We start from the raw sequence: 26,723 nt of genomic DNA on the forward strand, positions 1-26,723 counted from the left end.
CACAACAGACCGACAAGAAATCACAACGCCGCGGATAATCGGCTAAATCACGGCGCCGGGAGGGACCACACTGCCCCGCGAAGGAAGAGTGGGTGGATTTAAGACGGTATCGCCCTCCAGCTCTACCGTTACTAGCTCCAGGGTCAACGGGCAGGCAAGCAGCTGGCAGCTATCGTCGTTAGCCTCAACTCCTCTGCGGGTCTGGGGGGTTCTGGTAGGGGCAGGGGGCGGGGGTACACCGAGAAGGGAGAAGACTACACGCCGAGAGGAGGGGGCTGGAAGTCTGAGACGCTTCCAGCCTGAAGGGGCCGGCGGTTTGGCCACAGCACCCCGGACTAGCTAGCTTGTACCCGCGCGGCTAAGTGAATGGGATGGAGCCGGGACCGTCTGGCGCTGGTAGGTTTATTTTTTACTTTAATGGTTTAACGTGGGATCAATCAGGATACCCGAGTTATGGCTGCAGACACAGACTGCAGCTGCAAAAACGAGGCAACCGTAGCCTGGCCTTAGCGTCAGGGGGATGTACAAGGAGGTTTGGTGACAACCCCGTCTGTTGCACCGCAACGTTTAGAGAGGAGAGTGGGAGATGGAGGGGGCTCTCTTGCAGTCTGCATGCACAACACCTTGTAGGAAACGATATTATTTATCCAGATTTATAGCTGTAGACAAGCCTTTTGGAGCGCTGACAATATCCCCAGCCATGCGCGGGGGCAGGGAGGTCGTGGGAATCTCGGTGAGGAGGGACGAGATGAAGCCCGCCTTCAAGAAGCAGCAGCAGCAGCAGCGGCAGCACAGCAGCAGCTGGCTGCACCCCGCACACCACACCAGCCTCCCTTTTCAGTGACAGGTTATGGTTGCTCACACTGTTCAGGTTGGCTAAATAGTGTTTAATATCTGTACCTTACATGCGCACACTAGAGTCACAAGCATAGGCCTAACATCTGCGGAGACAGATGAATTATTTATTTATGTGAAACCAAAAATAATCTTAATTGTGATATGTGCACATCTGCTGTTGGAGTTGACAGAACCTGTTTTTAGACTTGGAAAGACTGAGAAGCATGTGTACTGCATTTGTATGTGGGGTTTTTCTCTGCATGCTTCACTTTAAGATTTACAGCTAGTGCTTATCACTGCCAGTGATTAACTTTTTTTGGCAGTTTTCTTGGATGACACAGAGGTGCGGAATCAACCAATTCAAACACAAACTGACTTTATACCCAGTTCTGAAGTCCACCTACAGAGGAAACTCTTGGACTCTTGCATTCATAAAACAGCTTTGAATCTGTCTTGAACTTTTGGAGGGCAGGGTTTATATATTGAATGCTATGTTTTTGCATACACAGGTAGTGATTTGAACTCTGAATCGTCTATGGATATGTTGTAAGCCTGGTATTGAAATGACATTGTCATCCTCGATACTGAACTTTGAATTCAGTTGAATAGGCTTGTTTTTATTTTTTGAAGATGGGGGAAGGGTACCCGGGGGCCCCTCATCTCAAAGTCTGCTTTTGTATTTGAAGTGCGATGATTCAATGTGCTATTTTCCAACATTGAGCTGATTGCCATGTTTAGTTCATGTTCAACAGCCAATTATTCAGAGAGCCAACTAGTTTTGCCAAAACAATTGATGCATAATTGGCTGTTCCTTCTCATTCATGTACTGTGGTGTCCTGAGATGGGACGGGGTCTCCTAGTAAACTTACGCTTTTGCTCTGTATTTGTAGGATTTAAAGGGTGTTTTCATCCAGCCATCCATTAGCTTATCGCTTATCCTTTGAGGGTTGCCTGGGGGGGCTTGAGGGGTCTTTTCATTGTGATAATTTTTTTTTTCAATTTCAATTTGTTTTTGCATTGAAGCTCAGCATTAGCTACACGGGAGATCTGCTAATGTCAAAACTGAATTATTTACAAGCTACATCGCAACTCAGAATGTAAAAAAAGATGTAATGTCTATTTTGAAAATGTGCTGAACCGTTGTTGTACTGCAAAGCTGACCAAAGGATCCTGAAACAGGCATTCGCCAGTTGGCCGTAAATGAACCAAACTTCAATGCACAAAAAACATTCATGATCCCCCAGATGAAATGTTAAAGTAGTCATTCCCATGTGACATGGGTTTATTATGTGTTATGTCACTGTAAAGACAGTAAATGGTGAGTGTCTTCACGTTATGATGCATCACCGAAACTCTGCCTTTAAGTCTTACCGCCCGGGAAAGACTGCTATTGTCTCGTGATATGTGAGAGTGCTGGCTCCGCTTCTCACCATCTGCCTTCACTGGCACGGGGGTGAAGTGTGTGTCATTGTGTGTGAGTGTGCGACGATTACAACGCACTCTAGACACTCGCATATTCACACACATACATGCTTTCTTGCACATAGAGTATGTGTGGTGAACACATGCCTAGTGTCTGTATTTATTGCGTTTTGTAAGATGTGTTGTGGTGATGTGTGATTCTACACATAGATACAGCATATTTATATGTTTTATAGCTAATGTTACTCTTCCTGCCAGTTTGGCATTTTCTGAAGGCTTAGTGAACATGTGCTTGAGTAGTGTGTTTGACCCAAGGATTTCCATAGCAGCTATTTAAAGCAGGGCTTGTCCAGTTTGGGATACCCAGGCACGTTGGCCTGATGTGGGAACATGCTCAGCACAGGACCAAAGAGGCCAAGGTCTCTTCAGCATGACCACAGTGGCACCCTGCCTCCTCCCATCTCCTCCAACAGCCCTACACACACACACAGGTCCCCTGATATCCATGACAATAATGTGTTGCCGTGGTGTCTCCATGGTGAGGCTGGGAATGTAGAGGGGGGCCCCCTGTGTTTGTGTGTATCAGTGTGTGTTCGCCGTAGCAGGGGCGCTCCCTCTGTCATACACCCGTATTTGTGTGTGTGAGTGTGAGACAGAGGAGCAGGGCAGCTGGGGTCTTTGTTGTTGTGGTGGAGGAGGGCTGTTCTCTAGGGACCCAGAGGTTAAGGCACTGGGGCCCTCTCAGGCAGGAGTCACAGCTAGCCTCACATCTAGCACCCAGTCTAGGACCCCCTCTGTATTAGACCTCCTGACTGGCTCAGACTTGTTTTTAAGACATGATGCTAGTATGAACACTGAAGTCGCTGATCAGACAGAGAGAGAAATCTCATAGGTATATAGAATGTTGAAAAAAATAGTTGAACATGCCATGGTATGTTCCCCGGGCGCTCTGTGATGCCCTGAACATGATTGTTTTTGTCAGATCAGTTCAAATCGCAAGTACAATCGATTTACAACAGAAAAAAAGCAGAAAATCCTGATCCTTGATAATCTATCCTTGATATCCTTGATATTTCAATGATTATTAATTATCAAAATATTTGTTGACCTGTTTGTCAGGCACCACAAAACAGAAGTTTGTGTATTAAAAGAGCGGCAGTTGAATTACCAATATCCTCAAAAATCACATTTAAGCTTCAGACTGACATGAAATAACCAGATGGAACAAAATTGTCTTTTTAAACTTTTAACCACTTTGTGTAGAATTTCCATAAATGAATATCTGTTAATGAATGTAAAGATGCGTTTTTCTAATGTCTTGTTTTTCTTTCCCTTGCCATCATTTCTCCTTCTGTTTTCATCCCCCTCTCTTTCTTGTCCATCCTCATTTGACCTAATCTGGTTGTTCCCCCTCCTTCACTTTATGGCTTGTCAATATTCTCCTCCATCACTCTTTATCTTACTCCCTCTGTATCAAACTTCTCTCTCCCTCTCCCTGCACCCAAATACACAATTTGCTGCTTAACTTTTTCCTTCACATTGTTTTTCTTCTTTCCTATCACTCCCCTCCCTCTTCTTTCCGTTACTACCATTCGCTCTTGTGTCCACCTGTCATGTCCTCGTGGCCCCTGCCTACGCTTCCTTCCTTCCTGGCTTTTGGCCACATTTCTTGTCCTCTTTGCCCTGCCTCCGCTGTTCACAACCACTTCCTTTGCCACCTCCTTACTTAACTGGCCATGCCTGTCCTCCACTTTGACTTGTTCTTTTTCTGTACTTGCTGTTGCTCTGTTCACACCCACTTTCCTCACCGTCATTGCTCCGAACCTCTTCCGCTCTGTTACCTGTCCTTGTCGATGGCTCGCTATCCCCTCTCTGTGCAGTGCCCATGGGGGTCTTCCCCCCACCCCTGCAGCAGGTGTTCCATGCCCCCCGCCGGCCAGGCATGGGTACCGTGGGCAAGCCCATCAAGCTGCTGGCCAACTATTTTGAGGTGGAGATCCCAAAGATGGACGTCTACCACTATGAGGTGGACATTAAGCCCGACAAGTGCCCACGACGAGTCAACAGGTAACGGCACATCCCAGTCATGGTATTTCCTGTATTTTCTGTGATGTCCCGCATTAAACTGAAAGATCAGTACTTGTCAGTTGTCATTTGTCATGAGTGGTTATTAACTTGTGGCAACAAAGCATGCATTTGAAGAAGTCAACAAGAGGCTGAAATGTCTGCTGTGTTTGAAATTGGATAATGAAAGCCCAACAGCCACTTGTAATCACTGTGTTGTCAGTCTTTCACAAGGCAGCCGTACCAGCTGCTTTCAACATGAACAAATCAATTGTAATTCTTTGTAATAGCTATTTATTTATTTTTACAGGTTGATTATCATATTTTATGTGGGGGAAATAATGAAAAGACTGTTGCAGCCAAAGCAAAGCTCTCCAGCACTCAAGCATGCTTTACCTAGACTGGTCTCAGTCATTTATGAAGGAGAACAAATATTGAATAGGGGTGCAGTATCAGTGGATATCCAATCATAAATTGCTCAAATCAGAGGAAAATAACCTGAACCTTGTGACCTGCTTCAGATATTTTAAGCCATTGAAACTTATTTTCCAAGCTTTATATTGTGTTATGTACTGTGCTTATTATGGAATGTTTATCTTCTGTGAAGACCAATGTGAAACCAATGTGAAAGAACTCCGAGTATCTGTGCAGAATAAGGCAAAAATTAAACACCAAGTATGCATGGGTTTCAGATCATATTGAGCAGCAGGAAGCCTTCTCTTCCTGCAGTAGCTGTGCCCAAGTGACAGGACTGGACAGATGGTGGAGTCACAAGTGAATCTGACTTAACTGACCCTTTCATCTCTGCTGGTGTTTACGCTGCGGAGTGTGCCTGAAGAAGCACTTGTTTGTGTGGCCTAATCGTTTGCTGTCTGGTGTAGGTTCAGTCAAAATGGTAGTTTCAAAATCTATATGAAGTCACTGATTTGAGAAGGGTTTTGAAGATGTTATTGGATATCAATAACATCCTGTAAGTGGCTTTCCAATCGATGTCAGGATATGATGCAGGAGCAAGTGAAGCATGTTGCAGTTTACAAAAATTAGGATGGAACAGATTTATTGCAAACGTAATTCAAAGGAATTCTGTTTACTGTGAAAAGGGGATCTTTTTTTTTTTTTTTTAGTTTGTCTAACTATTCAGGTTAACATGAATTGCTATGTTAGTTGCTACATGCTCGTAAGCTTCAGTATTAGCTGTTTTTTCATGAAACTAATAAATAGTTCCATCCATTTTTTTTTTCAGCTGTAACAAATGAAAAACAAAAAAGAGCTGCCATGTTCATGATTTGTCACATTTATTACTATTACTTTAATCCAGGCAATAAACAGTACATAAACATAAATTACGAAATTCAGGAGGGAATTGTGCTGTATGCTGTGCTGACTTTCGACTCTCCGAAGAGTCAATTCCTCTACAAAAAAAAAAGAGACTGTCTTGCCTTTGAGGGAAAAGGGCAAGACGCCACAAAATACATGTTTCATCATGTTTGATTCAGGAGAATTCATCCTTTCATGAAGGAATGATTGTCATTTTGCCTTTTACTCAGTTTTCTCTGCTCTTGATTCCAGATTGAAATTGTAGTGTCATGCTTGTGACTGTGAGGTGGTTTTCAATGAGATATGATTGGCTATCATGTCCCACCATTGCCTTGTGTGTGGTGTTATGTTATCAGGGGCAGGCTAGGAGCTGGAATATGATATATATAGGCTAACTTTGTTTTTGTCAATGTCTTGACACTAACCTAATCCTCAAGTTTAATATCCCAGTGTGCCTTACTAATGGCCTCAGGCTATTGGATAATCCTTCATAATCATTTAAGATGGAGAAAAATAGCATGGAAAAAGGAGAGTATCTGTCCTTTAATCTTGAAAACCTTTATAGACATTTAGCACAAAGTTACATTTGTGAGAATGGCATCTGGATGTTTGAAGCCAGATGTTCATATAAGAACATGGTGTGGCCGTTACTGTTGACCATATCATTTAGACTTGTGCAGCTTTAATCAATTAAATGTGTAATCTGTTTTTGCATGTTTCTTGAAGAGAAATTTATAGCTCATCTCAAGAAGAAACAACTTGACATAATTTATTTCTGTCAACTAAAACAGCCTTGACTCTGTACTTGTGTCCTTGTGTAACCTCCTGTTTTTGATTAAATAAACAATCTTTTGTTGAAATCCTTGAAGATCTCAGCAGTGGTTGTTGAGAGAGTCCTCCAGGAGAGTCCTTGAGCCCTCCTGTCTCCCTCATTATCAAGGTTGTGAACAGCAACAGGAACAAATGAAGCACATCATTATGCTCCTATTTTTAATTAAACTGAGAAAACTTAAAATTCTAAAGAAGAATCAGTGAAAATTGCATGTGCTAGCACCATTTTCTCTAACATTCAGAGAGGGTCTTCAAGCTTCAGTCTCTTCTGGCTTTAATGTTTGAGACAAAGCGTCCAAGAAGGCATGCAGAGGTCAAGCCCTTTGACCTTTCCTTTTTCAGAACGACTCTTCATCCCCCCACACTTATATGAAGGCCAAGGCACTGTGCATTGAAAGGTGGAGGCCCCACGCCCACACCCTCTCTCTTTTTGTCCTTGCCTTCCCCTCCGTGACCATGAGATATTGCACCCACCAGCTGTATCCCGCTCGATCAATATTCCGTCATCTTGCAAACTGCCGCCCCCCCGAACACAATAAGGGCATCTTGATCAGGCGATGGGTTTAATTGACAGAGTGTTATGTTTTTATGTGTCGCTTCCTACAGGGAGGTGGTGGAGTACATGGTGCAACACTTCAAGCCCCAGCTCTTTGGTGACAGGAAACCAGTGTATGATGGCAAGAAGAACATCTACACGGTGCTAGCACTTCCTATTGGGAGTGAGAAGGTAAATGTTTGCAGTGGCTTTGTTTTACACTGTTACACCACACCCTAATCCTCTACTAATTTCTCCTCAGCGTTCAATAAGGTGTATTATTAATTAAAGAGTTTCTCTAGCGGAGGAGGGGTCATTTCAACCACACTGAATAGCATGCACTATTTAGTATTTTTAATTTCCTGTAGAGCCCATATGTCTATCCCCATATAAAAAATTATTACCAACACCTACTGTTTTAAGGAAGCACTCTTACTTACTGGTTAGAGACTAATAGTTTTAAGGTTTAAGTTAAGTAAATCTGTCCAGAAAATATAAGGCTGCAGTCAGTTAGCTTAGCATAAATACTGGAAACGGGGAAACATCTTGCTTGGCTCTGTCCAGAAGAGTCCCTGAGACAGGCTAGCTCTTGCCCTGTTTCTGGTTTTTATGCTAAGCCAAGCTAAGCTAACGGGGTTCCAGGTGTAGCTTCATATTTACAGACTTGAGACTGGTAGTGATTTTCTCATCCAACAGGAAAATGAATCAGTAGCCCCTTTTTATATGGCCAGGTCAAGGCAGGAATGTTGTGTCTTTATTTCGCCTCAGTCTTGTTCTTTACCTCTTCTCTCTGTTTCTGTCCTCTATCACTCCAGGTGGATTTTGAGGTAACCATCCCAGGCGAGGGTAAGGACAGAATCTTCAAGGTGTCCATCCGTTGGCTGGCCAAGGTTTCATGGCGCCTGCTACAGGAGACTCTGGTCAGCGGCCGCCTGCAGGTCCCCCTCGACTCGGTTCAAGCCCTGGACGTGGCCATGCGCCACCTGGCCTCTATGAGGTACACCGCAGGAACCCTTTCTCTCTTAGTTACACCAGCACAGACACCAACACACACACAGAAGGACTCTTACTCAAAAAGAGTTATATGCATGCCTGTCTTAAAAGCAGATTGGAAAATCATGTTTTTGCAGAGTTCATTTTTGCTGACATCTTAACCATGCAGCCAAGCAAGGTTAACTTGATTCTTCCATTCGCTTGCATCAGACCACCATAGCTTCAGGCGTCAGAGTCACTAAACAAAAGATGCTTGTTAGCTGAGACGTGTGTGAAAGTGTCCACTGAACAATGCTGAGCAGTGGAATAATGATAACTGGCTTGAGGACTTGACCTGAAAATGGTCAAAAAGGAAGTCCTCAAGCCACAAAAGTAATTTCAAAGATAATGTTTCCTCTTTTTTGTCCGTTTCTGAAAAAGACTTTTGTGGTTAATAGGGAACTGTTCCTTTGTCCAATATTGACCAATATCAGTGTTTTTGCACGGAGGTTTACTAATGGTTATTATGAACTGACTTATTCTGAAACCCCTTACATGACACATGAGCTCACACTGAAGTTATACTCTGAATTCAGTCAAGTCATTCTGAACGTTCATGATTTTCATTTTCGCAACCACATCTCCTCTGATTAGGTACACTCCAGTGGGCCGTTCATTTTTCTCCCCACCTGAAGGATACTACCACCCACTGGGTGGGGGGAGGGAAGTCTGGTTTGGCTTCCACCAGTCTGTGCGCCCCGCCATGTGGAAGATGATGCTTAACATTGATGGTGAGTCACTGGAGACGAGCTCACCAGAGTGTGTAGTCAGTAGGTGATCTCAGTGTGCTTTTCCTGACATTGCATGACTGGGCCGAAACAATGGGACAGAAATTATGAAAAGTAAAATGTAATCTGGGACCAAAGATGATGTGTGAAGTGAAACATCTGTTTTGATTTATATTTATGATCTCATAAACATAGGCTGCTTTCTATTGGCTGCTTGTAACATTAATTTGGCGCTGATGAATGCCTTACATTTTTAGGTAAATACTGACTAAAGGTTTGGACATCCACGCACCTTATGTTGAGTTCATCCTCTGACTTTTCTGGACCTGTTGCTGCTCTCTGTCTCCCTCTAGTGTCTGCCACGGCCTTCTACAAAGCCCAGCCTGTAATTGAGTTCATGTGTGAGGTTTTGGACATCCGCAACATCGACGAGCAGCCCAAGACTCTCACCGACTCACAAAGGGTCCGCTTCACAAAGGAGATTAAAGGTGGGCTACTGGACAGTGTGAAAGTCGCAGGCTGACATCACATAAAGAAATAATTTTTCACCTGCATGCCCCCATCCAAAGCATATTTGCTTATTTTACACTTGGCAAATGCATTGCAGAACTGTTTCATATAGATTATACATTCAGACACTGTACATTTCTAATTCCCTTTTAACTTTGTGATTCTGGTGCTTTGTTATTTCACAAGAAGCTCTTTTAATTACTTTGCTTCAAGTGATCTTGTCTTTCTGTGTCATTGTGCGTTAATTTGTGTGTAACCCGTTTGTTGCTGGCAGGTTTGAAGGTGGAGGTGACCCACTGTGGCCAAATGAAGAGAAAGTATCGCGTATGCAATGTCACCAGACGTCCTGCCAGCCACCAGACGTAAGCACACAGACACCGTTAAATCAAATTATATTACATTCATTTGACAGACACTTGATATACACAATATATCAACCACATGCATAACTGCTATGTACATTAGATCAAGTATACCTACTGGTTATCCTAATGCTTACATCTACATTATAAGGATAGTAGGAAGGATTATAAGGATACCCCCAAATTATCTGTATATGTTTTCATAGTCTACGTAAATGTATAAATAACTCAGTTCCCCAGAAACCTGCAAACCTGCATGTTATCACCCAATGGTTAATGTGGCAAGTTTGTTAGGAAATGGTTTCCTCATCCAGTAGATATGGAGCAGCATTAGCATTCATTTGCAGTTTTGTTTGTGTCCACCTGATGGGTTCCGTATCTTAAGCCTAAGCTGCTAAATGCTCCACTATTTCCAGTCACGTAATTCTGTCTGTATGCTGTTTGGTTTATCAGAGCTTTTGGCTGAAAACAGCTGCTGGCTGCAGCTGGAAACAGGGTTGATGTGGACAGCGAGAGTGAATCAAAACAGTGAATTTGTGTGGCGGAAAAGCCAAAACATTGATCGATAAAGACACTGAAACGCTCCATAGAGCCAAGGAAAACTGCAGAGCTGGGTGATAATGCTCTGTGGGGTGATCACTTTGAGCTGATCCTCTCACATATATGTTGACATTTGATCCTTGTTAATATCAAAATACTGATTATAGCAGCTTTAATGTGTACGTCAACACCTTTTCATCAGTATTTAATCCAAAATGATTCACGTTTAGAGCTGAAATGATTATTTGGGAAGTTGTTTGACAGATGAGAAGTTTGGACTAAACAGGCAATTTTAATACATTACAGTCTGACAATGTGTGTATATTTCCTTACTTTTTACATTTTGTTAATCAAATGATTAATTATATAATTAAAAATATTTTTTTGACAATGGACTGTTGGGCACAATCTTCAATAAAACCCTTGCTGAACCTGTAAGTCGGGAGTCTGAAGACGTGTCACTCAAAAGCTTTTGTAAACCACTACCAGAACATATGGTCATTCATGTTTCTCATCCTTTTTTTTTTTTTTGTTGCCAGGTTTCCCCTCCAGCTCGAAAGTGGGCAGACAGTAGAATGTACAGTGGCCCAGTACTTCAAGCAGAAGTACAACCTGCAGCTAAAATACCCCCACCTGCCCTGTCTACAGGTGGGCCAGGAGCAGAAGCACACCTACCTGCCCCTGGAGGTGAGAAATGGACCTATGATACAATAACTGCGGTCATCATTTAAACATTTAACCAACCCGAAAGTGATCATCTGTGATTGGGATTATTTGTACAACACCGTGAACGCTGTCTTTTAAAATTATTTTGGGCATTTTAAGGAACTAACGTTTACACCCTAACGAATTTGAATTTACTTGTTCCAGGTGTGTAACATTGTAGCAGGTCAACGATGCATCAAGAAGCTGACAGATAATCAGACCTCCACTATGATCAAAGCCACAGCTCGTTCTGCACCCGACAGACAAGAGGAGATCAGCAGGCTGGTGAGTTGTAGAGAGAACTGGTGGGTGGAGGCCACACAACTAATGTAGAAACACTGTATAGAAAATGTACTTCTCAGTGATTTTATAGCGTGTAAGTAACAAAGGCAGTGAGATATGATGGTGATCTTCTCTCGCCACAGATGAAGAACGCTAATTTCAACCTGGACCCGTACATCCAGGAGTTTGGGATCAAGGTCAAAGATGACATGGCTGAGGTGACGGGCAGAGTGCTCCCGGCCCCTATCCTGCAGTATGGAGGACGGGTAAAAAAAAATGATTAATTTATCAGCTCAAAGAAATCAGCTTTTGAGTTAAAAGAAATTAATTAAAATTGTAGTATGCACCATTTAGTTGTAGATGTGACCTGATTTGGTTTAATCTTTCTCTCCTCTGGTCCTCTCACACACAGAATCGTGCCATTGCTACCCCCAACCAGGGAGTGTGGGACATGAGAGGGAAGCAGTTTTATAATGGCATCGAGATCAAAGTGTGGGCGATTGCCTGCTTTGCCCCCCAGAAACAGTGCAGAGAAGAGGTGCTCAAGTAAGGACTAATGAGTGGGAGCAGTGGGAATTCATTTTTTGAAGCAGGATTAAATATATTCTCGATTAACATGTTTGGATGTCTTACATTTGATTGTAGTAAATCATTAGATCCTCTTTTAATTTAGCTTCTTTCATAGGAAAAACAATGTTCACCCTTAATGCTGTATATTAAGCATCTTGAAGAAAGTAATTTCTGTCCTCACAAAGTACATTTCTTTTTAAAAACACTTCTGAGGACTTTGGGGCGGAGACATAACATCATGGTACATGATCATACCTTGCTAAATTTGCCCCAACTGCTCTGGTTTCCTCTCAGGAACTTCACAGACCAGCTGCGTAAGATCTCTAAGGATGCTGGGATGCCAATTCAGGGCCAGCCATGCTTCTGTAAATACGCCCAGGGAGCGGACAGTGTGGAGCCCATGTTCAGACACCTGAAGAACACCTACTCTGGACTTCAGCTCATCATCGTCATCCTGCCAGGAAAAACTCCTGTCTATGGTATGTTATTGTATGACTTTATTGTTGTTTGTATGTACAGCATGTATGAATGTGTCACCGGCGTGCCACAGTACAGTTGTGATACACATTGTGTTAGTGTATCATCGTAGGTTGTAGCTGTATGCAGCGCTACTGCTTAAGACAAATTTCCCTATGGGACAATAAAGTGTAATGTAGTTATCTCATCTTATTAGATACACACTCTGTCTGTTTTCATTTCACACAGACAAATAATGAAGTAATTAAAAAAGAAAGTGTCTAAAATAGTCATCAAACCACAGAACCATCTAAAAGACATACTGTGCTGTGAAAGCAAACACATCAGGAAGCTGAACTTGACAAAACGCATCTTCATATCCCATTTCTGAACTGTGCCTTTTTTAGCGGAGGTAAAGCGTGTGGGAGACACCCTCTTGGGCATGGCCACACAGTGTGTTCAGGTGAAGAACGTGGTGAAGACGTCACCTCAGACCCTCTCCAACCTCTGCCTCAAGATCAACGTGAAGCTGGGAGGCATCAACAACATCCTGGTGCCCCACCAACGGTGAGCTCTTGAATGAATAGCACCCATTTATGGCAGGAGAACAACAGTGAGGATTTTAATAATACTACTGTTGCATATAAATAGTTGTGTAGCCTATGTGTGACCCAGTGATGCTAGACTGCTGCCAAAGGTCTTTGCTATTCACACCTGGGGTGCAACTTTTCCATATATGTTCCTGTTAAACAAAAGAATTATACCATTCATCATACCATTCACACTGAAAACAAAGTTATTATATTTATAAGTTAGGGATTTTCAGTCAGTGAGAAGTGGCTTAAGTAAATTTTGTACTTTCTTTTGGTTTTGGTCTACACCAAACAGCTACATTTTACAATTTAAGTCAAAGCCCACAAAGTGAAACTGGATGAACTAAATTGACCCATCTCAGCATTTGAGCCTGTGATGATGACATATCCATGTTGATAATATATCCTCAAAAGCAACCCCACACTGTCTTTATGAGCAAGTGTAAATTGCATCTCTTCCTCCTCCATTCGCACTCTCAGGTCAGCAGTGTTTCAGCAGCCGGTTATCTTCCTGGGAGCAGATGTCACGCACCCCCCTGCTGGAGATGGCAAGAAGCCCTCCATCACTGCTGTAAGTCTCAGAAATAACGCCTTCATTAAGCCACACTAGTTGACCTTGGACACGATCTCAGGAAGAGGAAGGGAACAAACTGTGGTGTGTCACACAAACTCAGGCCACTTGTCAAATCTGGGCGTGCATGTTCAGCCCTCGGTCGGGGGCGGCAGTGGGCGGTGAGGTGCTTTTGGCTCTGGTAACAATTGAAAAGAATTTCTCATCACTCCTTCCTACTTAACGACTAAATGATTACTTGAGTAATCAAAAGAAAATGCAGGTCATTTGATAATGGAAATAACTGTTAGTTGCAACAATAGATTGTGTGATCGGCTGTAGAAAGACTAGAAATTTCTATCCATCTATCTATCTATCTATCTATCTATCTATCTATCTATCTATCTATCTATCTATCTATCTATCTATCTATCTATCTATCTATCTATCTATCTGGTTTTGAAGAAATGTTTGAAAGACTGGGTTTTAGTTTGCTGTTTATCACCATCTTTGTCAGTTACTGGATTTGGTCTAAGTGAGCTTTTAAAAATAATGTTATGTTTTAGTACAACTCTAAATTTGGCACCAAGATATTTACAAGAAGATAATACTTTATTTTCTAGTCCAAGAGAAACATTTTTCTTCAGCTTCTATACAGTCAATTTTTTAACAACAACATTTGGCATATGGCTGCCACTTTGTGTAGATAAACCAACAAGTCAAAGTAATGCATTTATATGCTTCATAGAATTCATCAGCATGAATGTCATGCAGGTTCTATCCTCTGCTTCTGTTGGACACAGCAACACCGAATACAGCCGTTCTGCGTCTGCTGTGACACACACAAATAGCTACAACATGATGAAAACCTACAGAACATCTGGTGAATACTTGCCTTTAAGGTCAATGGATGGTTGCCAACAGAGGGATTTGAACCTCAGTCTCTCTTTTTCAATCCACTTCAAAGCCATAAAAACTTTTTTGTATCTATTTTTAAGGATATAGTTTTGTAAAGTGAAGTGAAGTGAAATCATAGTGTAGTGTGGCTTCTCTGATTGCAGCCCAGACGCTAAGATGGGGGGGGCACTCCTTTTTATAGGCAAATCAGAAAACATCAAGGGCATGTAAATAATGCAAATGACCTCAGGATGTCAGAGAAAAACAAACGCACATGGTTGAGGTTGCTTGGTGACAGTGGCACTGGGTGGCCATGACGCACAGCAGCGGTGGTAAGAAAAGAATCCCACAGCCATAAATAATATGTTGGAGACAGAAGAGCTTTAATCTCTAATAATGTTCAGCTCATATATAAATATCATCATATCATAAATATTATCCACTATTAGTTTGACTGTTAACATGAACATACAATAGAAATAAATAGGTGAATACTATTATGTTTTTGGACTGAGAAGCATTCATCACCTTGGGCTCTGGTAACTTGGGATGGGCAGTGGTAATTAATTTTGGCATTTTAATTGAAACCATCATTAGTTGTAGCCCTAATTTACAGCTTTATCAAGTATTGTGTACTCTCAGGCTGTTAATAACACTTACCAAGCAAGTTAGCCTGTAGAACTGTAGAAGTGTTTTTGCTGATCGGAACATTTCAAAACACCAACTTACTCCTTTTCTGAGGCATCAAATTAGAGGTAAATGCCAAAGGGCACTCTACTTTGAAAGTCAAATTCATAAGAAATGTCTGTAGATAATTTGACTTTTGTTTAAACTCGGATACACAGTAAATGAGTCTGAACAAAGAAAAAAGTATCGAACGACTAGTTAGTGAGCTCATCACTGACTCACCGTTCAAAAAGGAAATGACGTCAACCCTCGTCTGCCCTTGACCTCAGCTCAGCTGTGGTTGGCTGCATTGTTGCCTAGAAATCATGACAAACGCTTGAGTCACAGAGAGAGAGAGAGAGAGAGAGAGAGAGAGGGCGGAAAAAGGGCAAAGGAGAGTGGGTTTGCCTTGATCCTCCGGACTGGGGAGGAAACTTGTCGTGCAGTGGAAGGATTTGAGGGAGGAAAAATGAAAGGTTCACGTTGAGCCTCTCACACTTCCCAATCGCAGCCTCTAGGGGATGCCAGCATACAAAAGTACATATTGGGACAAACGACTGGCAACCGTAACAGGACAATGAGACCGTGGCAGCATGAATACTATTAATAGATGTTTTTATATTTTTTCTCTGCAGCATATTTTGTTGTTTCTACTGCTTCTTTTTTTTATTATGTTTTAATTTGTGTGACAGTGGCTAGTTAGTCCACTAACATGATTTTTTTTTTTGTTTCTCCATCATACATTTGACAGATGCCTTTATGCAAACCCCTTTTTTTTTTTTTGCCTATGTGTTACCAGTGTGACTCAAATCAATAACGCTGACAGTGCCACGTTCAACTCTATCCCTCTCTCTCAGGTGGTAGGCAGTATGGATGCTCATCCCAGCAGATACTGTGCCACAGTGCGAGTCCAGAGACCCAGGCAGGAGATCATTGAAGATTTGTCTTACATGGTGCGTGAGCTGCTTATTCAGTTCTACAAGTCGACTCGCTTCAAGCCCACCAGAATCATTTTCTACAGAGATGGCGTTCCTGAGGGACAGTTGCCGCAGGTAAGGGTTTGATATACTAGATGCCATTAGATTTCCCATTATTTTATTTGCATAGTAATGGTAGCAAAGTGCATTTTTCTATAAAATTAACAATATAAGTTTAAGTGCTGATGAAGAATACTCTTGTGTGTAGATTCTCCATTACGAGCTCCTGGCCATCAGAGACGCATGCATCAAGCTGGAGAAAGACTATCAGCCTGGCATCACCTACATTGTGGTGCAGAAACGCCACCACACACGCCTCTTCTGTGCTGACAAGTCTGAAAGAGTGAGATTTTTATTATCTAACACAATTTGTGCTCATTTCAGAAGACATGCCTGTTTTCATATGTTTAATAACCATCACCTTGTGTCTTCTTTTGATAGATTGGGAAGAGTGGGAATATTCCTGCAGGGACTACAGTGGACACCAGCATCACTCATCCCTTTGAGTTTGACTTCTACCTGTGCAGCCATGCAGGCATACAGGTAACAAAATGCTCTTGTGCTCTTCAAATCGAAGCAAATTTATTTATAAATCACGATTAAAAACAGCAAACAGCTGACCAAAGTGCTGTACAACAAACTCTTGGGTAATTAAGTTTTTAAATTCCCTGAATGCCCCAGACTCCAATCCCACATATGGTTGTTTAGTTTTTAGCGCATATTTTTCATCTAATTTTCATTGCCTTCTCTCTGCCTCTAGGGTACCAGCCGGCCGTCTCATTACTACGTCCTTTGGGACGACAATCGTTTCACGGCTGATGAGTTACAGATTCTAACCTACCAGTTGTGCCACACTTACGTGCGTTGTACCCGCTCAGTCTCCATCCCTGCTCCAGCCTACTATGCTCGTCTTGTGGCCTTCCGTGCCCGCTATCATCTGGTGGACAAAGAACATGACAGGTTGGCGTGGTTATTAAAGAAACAACATAGGGTTTATGAAACTTTGACAGCCGGTGACCCCATTTTTGGTTCCCAAAAATTCTTACAACCCACAAAAATTGGAGAGTTTTCATGTTACAATGTGAATATTTAATATTTGATATGCAACACTTTCTGCCTATGAAATGACTCCATGTGGTGTTTGAACCCCAACTTTGAGAGACAGTGCGATTGGTTACTTTATCCCAATAATCACATATGAAGCGTCACTAATCTTTGTTCTCCATCTTCTCTCCCTGTCATGTCTGCAGTGGAGAGGGGAGCCACGTGTCTGGTCAGAGTAACGGTCGGGACCCACAGGCGCTGGCCAAAGCTGTTCAGATTCACCACGACACCCTGAGGACCATGTACTTCGCCTGAGCTACACAAACCATCACCACCATTGACCCCTCCCACCTCATTTCTACCTGAGTGGGCAGACGGCCCACCACCACCACCTCATCCCCATCCCTTATTCCCAATGACTGCCCACTACACATACTCCACAGACCTGCCAGTCAATCACCCAAATCCAAGAAACATAAGGCCCTTCACCTGTAAAACACAGGCAGACTCTACAGCCTCATGCACTCAAAAGGTTATGAATATTATTATTGTCATTTTTGTTGTTTTTACTTTACCAGGACTATTGCTCTTTTTATGTTGGATTTTTAAAACGTGGGTATTATTATGTAATTGTATTGTACGCTACCTTCACACTCCTATGTATGTAAGTATGCAATACGGATGGGAGGAAAATAGGCGATAAAAAGAAAAAAATCCTGAAAACTTTTTTAACTGCCACCACGATGCTGCCTCTTTACCCATCCGAGCGCCGGATGCCAGTGTTCCAAGCCCCTTAGTATGGGGATCCTCCAGAGGGGTGGTACTGGGCACGCACACTTACATGTATCATTTTAACGTTGTCATGAACTACATTCATGTTTTTAATGTTTTTTGAATAATGTTATTTTTTTAAAACAGCCTTGAGGAGTCTGAGGTATGGTACATTAGCACTTAGTGTTAGCATGTAGGTGCCACCAGTCCTGCACATAAGAGTTTGTTAGTACATGTGAGGCTAGCCCTCTGGTCTTTATATTAGCAGAGACAGAAAGAGCAGGTGTAGCATATCGTAGATACAGGAGAGAAATCCTGCCGCACTCTCTGTGCTGGTTAGCCAGTCCCTTAGAGATTTAGCCTATAGAGGCAAGCTTAGCATAACAATAGAGGGACCATTTGCATAGAGTGTATCAAATATACTTGCACCCCATGCACCTAAACCAGCATTATTAACCAGCCAAAAGTGATGCCAACCAATGGAAAAGGGGCACTTAAACAGGAAGATAATCTTTTATTTCTGTATGCATTGCTCTTTTAGGATATATGAGGCACTTTTTTTATTTACTTATTGATTTATTTTACTTCGAAATGGTGAGACTTGTCTGTCCTGAGGCTTGACACACAGACTGCTTTTGAAGTTTTCACACCGACACTCCCATAGCTTTCAGAACAAAGAGGTAACTAAGGCAATAGGCAAGGTCAACACTCCTCTGTAGATTTGAATACAGGCAAATACAAAGTCTGTGATCACTTAAGTGCTGCAAAGCTGAACTCACATTCAGCAATTGACCTTGTTCCATTCATTCTGCACATTCCAACATGTATCGGTGGAGATGACGCCAACGTCCACCCATGCGCTTCTTTCAGTACCTGTACACACCATTCTGCACCTGTCCCACAAAGCTCTTCCCTCTGCAGCCATTTACAACTCATAGCCTGAATAGCAGAAGCACACACAACTCTGCCCTCTCAGTCTCTTTCGAAGCATGTAGAGACTTACCTCTTCAAATGCACTTGTCCCCTTATTTCCTTCTAAACCAAACTGTCACCCTCTCCATTATCACCCTCTATCCTTGCTGTCTATTTTCACTTTTAACCTGCAGCATCCCCTGCCCCAGTCCCCTAGCTTGTGTTAGCCAATCCCCATTGGTGCTCTGTGTGCATGGGCGGCACAGATAGGGGATTGTTACAATGGACAGGGTGGGCTACTATTACTACTACTTAATATGCCCTGCCTTTACATCTAGTCACTTTCTGGATTAATGAAAAAAATGCATGTAATTATTTTAACGACTGGATATTCTGAGCCACCTTATTTTGGTTTTCGTAGAGGTAGGAGCCAAGTGCTCACCACTGCCTGTCAGTCGTTTTGCCTCGATTGTGTAATGGTTATAAAGACTGCTTTTTCCTTTTGTCATTATTATGAATATTGTGACTGGTGTCAGAGTGTATCCTCAAGAGGGCACTGTGGAGATGGTCTCAAAATTCCACCTCAGTTGCCGTTTAAGCGCCTCAAATCTTGTCTGATGGTCAGAGCCCCTTTGAGATGAAAGGGATCAAAAGATAAGAGATCAGATGAGTTTGATTTTTAAATCATGTTTATGAACTTGCATAATCAAAATGCCTTTGTACACCGTTTTACTGATCCTTCATTGTGTCCAAGGTGATTTGTATATATAAATATATAATATTAACCTGTTATGTATTTTGGCTCACCAGTTGCCGGGCCTTTCACAGTTGGGGCCAGTATTCTACCCCTCATTCTGTGCTAAAAAAAAAAAAAAAATCAGTATGGGGGCATTTCCCAGCACCACTGAAACCAGATGCAGTTCTTCACTCACTGAAGCCACAAAGCACCTTGCAAAGGGGGGAGACGAAATGGCAGTCACCCTGGAAATGCATCATGTGGACATCGGAGAGTCCACTCCTCTCCACACAGCCTCACTGTCTGACTAAGCAATATTGAAGCCACTGATCAAGACCAGTCCTTGTCATAGCACTTCCCAGTAGATTTGAATGAAAGGACGAAGCATATTATTTTGGCTCTGTATGTGATAGTATGGGAACTCTGTTGGGGAGGGTTATTTTTTAAAGAAAATAAAATTGTTTTTTATTACTCCTGTTTTTGTTTTTTAATTCCTTATTACTTGAGCTAATTCACTTGTTCACCTTCACCTACGGACCCCCACTACATACTGTATGTCCGTTTCATTATTTCAGGCTCTCCAGCTCCTGCTTCCATCAGAAATCCAGAGCTGAAATGATTAGTTGACTGACAGAAAATTAATGGAGAGCGGTAGCAATAAAGGTAAAGGTAATAAAGGTAGCAATTTTGATAATAGATTAGAATTATTTTAGTCATTTTTTAAAAGCAAAAACACCAAATTTAACTGGTACCAGCTTCTCAAATGTGAATATTTTCTAGTTTTTGTAGGTTTCTCTGAAATTAAACTCAACGTCTTTATGGTTTTTGACTGTTGCTCAGACAAAGAAAAGATAATGGGCATTTTTCTCTATATTCTGACATTTTATAGACTAAACAAATATAAATAATGGTTGGATGTTCTGATTAAAATAATTGGGGTTTGCAACCCTAAAGTACTTCTATGATGGAATAATACTACTTTGCCTAAAGTTTTCTCTGTTAATTAAAATACAGAAAAAATGAAGCAGTTTGATAAAACTTTACAACAAATGAGCTCTGTATAAAATAATGCAAATTAGCTAGACTAGATTTTGACACAGTCCCTCTACAAGACATGGCCGCATGTAGTACAAATTTGTAGCACAAATTAATCATTTGCGATTAATCATTATTTAGACGGGAATGACATGGAGTAAACTTGTTACTTTTGGGGCCCGTTAGGAATGGGGGCCCCTGGGCAGTCTCCCACTTTGCCAAGTATATAGTCCAGCAATTCTTTACTTGGATTTTAGTTTAATCTACACTCTCCAAAACTAATACTGAAGTCAGAACACAAAATAAAAAGGGATTCAGCAAGGTTTACACATTTTACATTACAACAGAGAAGTGCCCTAAACTTCCAGTCTTCAAACAAAACTAGCTATTTACAGATTCTGATGTATTATGGGCTTTTAAAATCCAGAAATGTATTCATAGTATTGTAAACGTAGGGTTACCTTTGGGTGAAGGCGGAGTTGATCGTTCTGACGTCTGGTGACACAGAGCCCACCTCTTCCTGTCGGTGTCAGAAGGCAACTTCACCATATTTAGCTGGCTTGCCGAAGCCCTGCAGAGTTGATCTGTCAACCAGACTGAAAATCTTGACACTTATCGGTGGATACAGCCCGGTGTTGACAGCTTTATTTTGACACTGAGGTACAAACTACAGAAGACGACGTCGTTGGGATACGCTGCTTGAGGAGCGGGGCCGTGTCAGCGGCTCTTTTTAACGCGACAGAAGTAGCCGTCGTCTGTCAGAATTCCAACTATCCGACAGCCGAGCTAGCCAGCTAGCTAATTAGTGTAGCTACCCCGACGCTCGCTGTACCGTAGATACGGATTTATGTGGTTTCTGTTAACCTTCATCTATCGATAGGAATTCATCTGGACTCAGAGAACCCGCTGTGATGATATCCTGACAGCTGCTCTCCCCCGTTCCAACCACTTTCCTAAGCCTGGCTAGCGAGCTAACTTGGCTAACTAGCAGGTTTTCACTGGCACTACGTTGCGTCGAGGAACTAGTAGCTTTCGCCGTGGCAGTGAAATCCGATTGGATACGTTGACAGTGTGCGAACGGCGGTGTGCGGGGACGCCGAAAACCCCCGGCCGGCGAAACGATCGTACCAAAGGGCCCCTTTTGACGGTTCACAGGGAGGGGTGCTAGCAGAGACCAGGGTAGTCGGCCACTCAGTGCTGCAGAGGCGGCGCACAGCCGAAGGAGACACCGGATTGAACGGAGGAAGAGTCCCAAACGTTTGACAACTGTGATCCGGGAAGTGAACCGGGCAGGGACCTCATGAATGGAAATCGGAACTACAGGTAAATTAATCCATAACGTCTCTTCACTAAGTTGTTGACTGTTGTACAGTAAATTTGTTGCTGTGTTAAATGTGTTACTTGCTACTGAAATGAAACACCGGGATGGATGGGTTGTTTCTGTGCTTGACAGCCAAGGGTGAAGTTCGAAGGTGTTAAACTGTAACTAGGGACTTTCTCATCCTCTGCTGTAAATTTGCCCAAACGTGAGTCACAATTGAAATGTTTTCACCGAACGACTCCCAGTCTTACGAGACTGAATTCAACTTATTCTTTGAATAAAAAAAGTAAAACATTTGGCTGCTATTATCAGTTTATAAGTCATTCTTCCGTAGGCGGTTAGTTCTGTCTCACACAGCTTACAACCATGGTGTTTGGTCTTCATTTAACGGGTGCTGAGGTCTATGCCTGGTATTCCCCTTCAGTATCCCGCACTATTAAGCTACTTCATGGTTTTAATGCTCATGTTGCAGAATAAGATGTTCAGTCCAAAACTAGCATGGCTAGTCACCTGAGAACTTGTGACTGAGGTTGAACTCTCTGTCCTTTTGTAGGCCCCCAGGCCGTGGTCACCCACTGACCCCACACTGACCTCAACATATTTAGCAGTAGTAGAGTGTAGGTCTCTTTGAGATTTAGCCTATTTTACTTTGAGCACATAACATTTAGCTAATACTACTTTCTAATTCTGAAATGGTGAGCAGGTAGGCAGCGGTTTTCTTAAGAACATTGACAGGATCTTTGGTTGTTCCTGGAGTCAAGTTAAGCCTGTGAGGTTTAGCTTACATATTCGCTTGAGTGTAAGAACCAGAAAACCTTGTTGTTGAAAATGTTTATTTGCTGCAGTGACCTCATGTAACCTTGCAAATTCCTGTCTAGTCCTGGTGATATTGCCAGCCTAGCCCATGGCTAATTAACATGTTTCTTTCTTGGTCGTAGTGGCAGTTAAACAACTGCCTGTCTTTGTCTCAGCTGTAACAGAAGCTGTCCTCTTATGTGACCATAAGCGAATACCAGGTAGTCTTGATCAGCCAGTGACACATGACACAGCAGTTGGCCCTTAACCCACCCCTCCTTCTCAAGAGGAGATCCATCTCTGCTGCCTACTGTCTCATTAGTATCTCAATCATCTCAATTCTCAGTTGGGACACTTCCCAGTGTTGGTAGCATAAGGGACCTTGAGGTGTTTTCCCAGTAACCGAGCACCTACATTAATGTCAAACAGACTGTAACTGCTATTTGTCAGTGTTGGGGTAGGTGTGCGAGTTAACAGTATACAGTATACTAACTAATGATGAACCAGATTTAGTTAGTATTCTTTGATTAATTTCAACCTATTCTTTGATTTTACTCCTATTACTACAGTATTGTAGTTTGTGCTATTTCTATTTTAACTAATCCACCTTAATTCTCAAGCTCCTCAGCATGGAGTCCATTAAAAAACAGACCTGGGGATTGGACAGGAGTGCTTTGGTGTTTGCTTGCAGCTCACTATTCTACAGCAGTCTGGGAAAAACATCAAATGCAATTTCATGTGGAGTACGCTGCTAGCCAGCCTTACGTTAAGTGTGTTAAGGAGTGCGGTTGATGCTTTCACTTTGGAAGATGTTAATACATTGATACAGTCAGACAGACACACATTTTACCATACAGTTTTGTGGCTTCTCCTTCTAAGTCGCTGTGGTTCTTGATATTGTGTATGTTGGTGTTGGTTCGTAATCTCATATCACAGGCCAACCAGTGACCCCTATGTCTGGATGAATGATTAAAAGGAGGCCCTCCATCAGTCAGCCAGTGGCCCAGAGAGTGGCGTGAGAAAATGCAAATTGAATGCACAGCCTGCTTAGAAACTGACAGTTACTCTTCTCCCCAGTAGTAGTCTAAGCAGCAGCACATGTGGCATGGAAACCATAGCTCTGGAGAGCTTAGCACCAGGGATATAATGAGTGCAAGGCCTTTGAGCCTTAAGCAAATCAAATCCATTTTGATGTGCTAACCCTGTGGTATGCCCACAAACAGTTAGTCATTTGATCTTGATATGATGTTACATTATGGTTGAGTTGCAAAGCAAGAACTGGTCAGAGATTTCAAATTATGGGCTTAGCATTGTTAACATTTCTGGAGGCCTCATAGTTGACCATAATCTTAAAAGGAAAGATAGATATTTTATTACACATCATTCCTAGCTTACATGCAGAATGCAGTTATTGATTTCAGTGGCAGACCATCATTTAAACGGATTATTGTCATTTTAGAAAATATATGTTAATTCACCATCTTGCTGAGAGTTAGATGAGTTAGTTGAGACGAGACGAGTTAGTTTAATAAGCTCCAGCCAGCAGCCGGTTTGCTTATTTAAGCAGAAAGACTGGAAACAGCGAAAAAACAGCCTGCCTGGCTCTGTCCAAAGGTAACAAAACCTGGACATCAGGAACTCTAATGTCCACTAATTAACATTTTTCTTTTTCTTTAATTTTAATGTACAAAAAACCAACAGATAAACCAGTTTTAAAACATCAGGTTGTGGTTTATGGGGATTTATGTAATTAACTATTTCTTGGCAGGGCGTTTTAACTTCTAGCAACCTCAAAGTAGCGATAAACAAGATACCACATGTTAATTAGTGAGGTTTGGAGTAGCTGGGTGGCAGATTTTGTTACCTCAAGAGAGAGCAAGGCTAGCTGTTTCCCCTTTTCTAGTCTTTATTTTAAGCTAAGCTAACCATCTGCTAGCTGTAGCTTCATACTTGCCTTACAGACATGAGAGTGGTATCGATCTTCTCATCTAACTCTCAACCAGAAAGGGAAAAAGCATATTTCCCAAAATGTCAAACAATTCTTTTAATCACTTTGTTGCTCATATTGAGGCCAGCTGAGCAGAATACATGGTCAATCCACGAACATCAACTGTACAAGACCCTAGGTTTTTCTTATTATCACACAAACCTATTACCGTGGAGACGACACCATAAATGTACATGACATATACAGGGATGCAGTTTACTGGAAGACAATGAGATGGCAGATACAGCAGGGGGGGGCTCCCCCACCCTCCACCTGTCACACCACACTTTGTAACCAGGTGGGATTTGAGTTGGCTGGAGATGACTCAGCTTGGTGTGAAAGGCTGTCCTGGTGGAGGTGGGTTTTGCTGTCCATGAATACAACTCTTAAGCAGAATGGTATTATTCATGAAGAACGTCTCTGGGGTATTTTTTTGAGGACATCTGAAATTAGCATACTTTCTTCTTGTTTGTCATGTTGATGTCATAGTCTTGTTCTTCTGCCAGTCTCTCTCTCCATTTCGTACCCCCCTTCTTTCTTTCTCTCACTTCTGTGTTTCCCGCTCTTTTTTTGATTCACAGACAGTTACCACCCCCCCCTTCTTCCCTTCCTTGGTAACTGCTTCTATTTCCCTCTCTGTGCCTCAGTGGGAAACTGCCTTCCCTGTCACTCTCCTTGTATGCTCGTTCTCTGTGGATTTTGTACAGACAGTGGGGTCGGCTTTGAGGGAGGGCTTACTACTTGATTTGCAGTCTCTCCCCATAATACTTAGTTCATTCAAGCAGCCCATTGACAATAGACTACCCCCGTCCACAACCCCAGCCACCCATAAGGCTAACCATTGGCATATTGTTGTAGGTTTCTATGGAAGATGCAGTTTGCCGTTGCTCTTTAGGCTTATTGTGTCACAGAGAGATTTATCTTTGGTTTTATTTGACTAAAGAAAATTAAAAACCCTTTTANCACCCATAAGGCTAACCATTGGCATATTGTTGTAGGTTTCTATGGAAGATGCAGTTTGCCGTTGCTCTTTAGGCTTATTGTGTCACAGAGAGATTTATCTTTGGTTTTATTTGACTAAAGAAAATTAAAAACCCTTTTAAATTTTTTCATGTCTCTTTATTTTTTAATCATATGCTATAATTGGCATTAGGTCTGGCCAGTGTTAGCAATAATATTCTATCAATCAAAATAAGTACTAGGGACCAGAATCTGCCAGGAGCTGCTGAAATGATACTCAGCTCTCAATTTTGAGTATTGACATTTGGTCATATCTTACAATTTTTCTTTTGTAAATTTTGGTTACTTTATCACTTTTCTTTAAACAATTGATTAATGCTGTCAGTTTTTTTCAGTAATATAAGTTAAACAATAAAGGCAGCGTGCTCTCTATTGTGTATATTTTTGAGTATATTCAAAATATAAGCTCGACATGACAGTAGTCAGAAAGAGCTTAGATAATGAAGCTCAGGTTTGTCTTTTTTAACTGTGGAATTCAAAATGGTGCCAGAGTTAGATTCAGGCAGGTGCTGTTAGATGTTCAGTCTCCACTGATGTATCATCATTCCCCATGTTTTTTTTTCTGTTTTCTGAACTATATATACATGTCCCTGTTTAATAGAGAGAAAAAAATGCTGTTTCAGCCCAGCACGGCTGGGCTGCTGTTTCATCCGTGTAGTTTTACCTATTGGAACAAAGTAAATACCAACAAGTACATGCTCCAAACATACTGTGATTTTTCTGTATCATATTGTGAATCCCACGGCCCTGTGTGGAATATATCTTTCTCATGTTCACTGAAAAGTCTTATTCATGTGTCTGTGTCTGTGTAGTAGACTTATGAATAGCTCTGCCAGAGCTCTGACACATGCTGTTGTCAGAGTGTGGAGCTGACAGCAAACTCCTGCAAGTGGGCTGAGTAGACAGAGGGAAAAGTCAAGGGATCGTGCGTGCGTGCGTGTGTGCGTGCATGTGTGCGTGCGTGTGTGCGCAGAGGAGTGTGAGTCGGAGAGAGGGAAAGGCTGAATGTTGTGATGTGTCACAGAGATTAGAAGCCAGAGCAGCCAGACCATGCTTCTTTTCCACCCCCTCCTCCCTCTGCTTTTGCTTTTCCCCTTCCTGAGATCTGTTTTTTGGGGGAGCTGAAAGGGGCTCATTTTAGGGGGAGGATATGGACAGGAAGAGAGGGAATTGGATGGAGAAGTCTGTGTGTTTTGTTGGGGGGCTCACTGCTGGACAGACAGAAATC

The 26,723-nt window shown here is 42.2% G+C and overlaps 2 protein-coding genes across 3 annotated transcripts in view; both read left to right on the forward strand.

Moving 5' to 3' along the window:
* The first annotated feature begins 257 nt into the window (after positions 1–257).
* Positions 258–19,479, forward strand: LOC111235734 (protein argonaute-1). Its single transcript, XM_022764250.1, has 19 exons — positions 258–396; positions 4,140–4,326; positions 7,078–7,198; positions 7,822–8,003; positions 8,633–8,769; positions 9,120–9,254; positions 9,551–9,638; positions 10,718–10,865; positions 11,049–11,168; positions 11,309–11,431; positions 11,578–11,711; positions 12,030–12,214; positions 12,599–12,758; positions 13,265–13,355; positions 15,755–15,949; positions 16,083–16,217; positions 16,316–16,417; positions 16,635–16,834; positions 17,125–19,479. The coding sequence occupies exons 1-19, from the start codon at positions 372–374 to the stop codon at positions 17,231–17,233; spliced, it is 2,577 nt and encodes an 858-aa protein (XP_022619971.1). The 5' UTR covers positions 258–371; the 3' UTR covers positions 17,234–19,479.
* Positions 19,480–20,859: 1,380 nt separating this feature from the next.
* LOC111235733 (protein argonaute-3) overlaps positions 20,860–26,723 on the forward strand; it is a 39,496-nt gene continuing 33,632 nt past the window's right edge. For both annotated transcript variants that reach the window (XM_022764248.1, XM_022764249.1), the window contains exon 1: positions 20,860–21,695. In XM_022764248.1, the coding sequence (XP_022619969.1) occupies positions 21,677–21,695 (19 nt within the window). In that variant the 5' untranslated portion in view covers positions 20,860–21,676. The remainder of the gene's footprint in view (positions 21,696–26,723) is intronic.

Source organism: Seriola dumerili, unplaced genomic scaffold (assembly GCF_002260705.1).
Source record: "Seriola dumerili isolate Sdu_G_001 unplaced genomic scaffold, Sdu_1.0 BDQW01000533.1, whole genome shotgun sequence".
Taxonomy (NCBI): domain Eukaryota; kingdom Metazoa; phylum Chordata; class Actinopteri; order Carangiformes; family Carangidae; genus Seriola; species Seriola dumerili.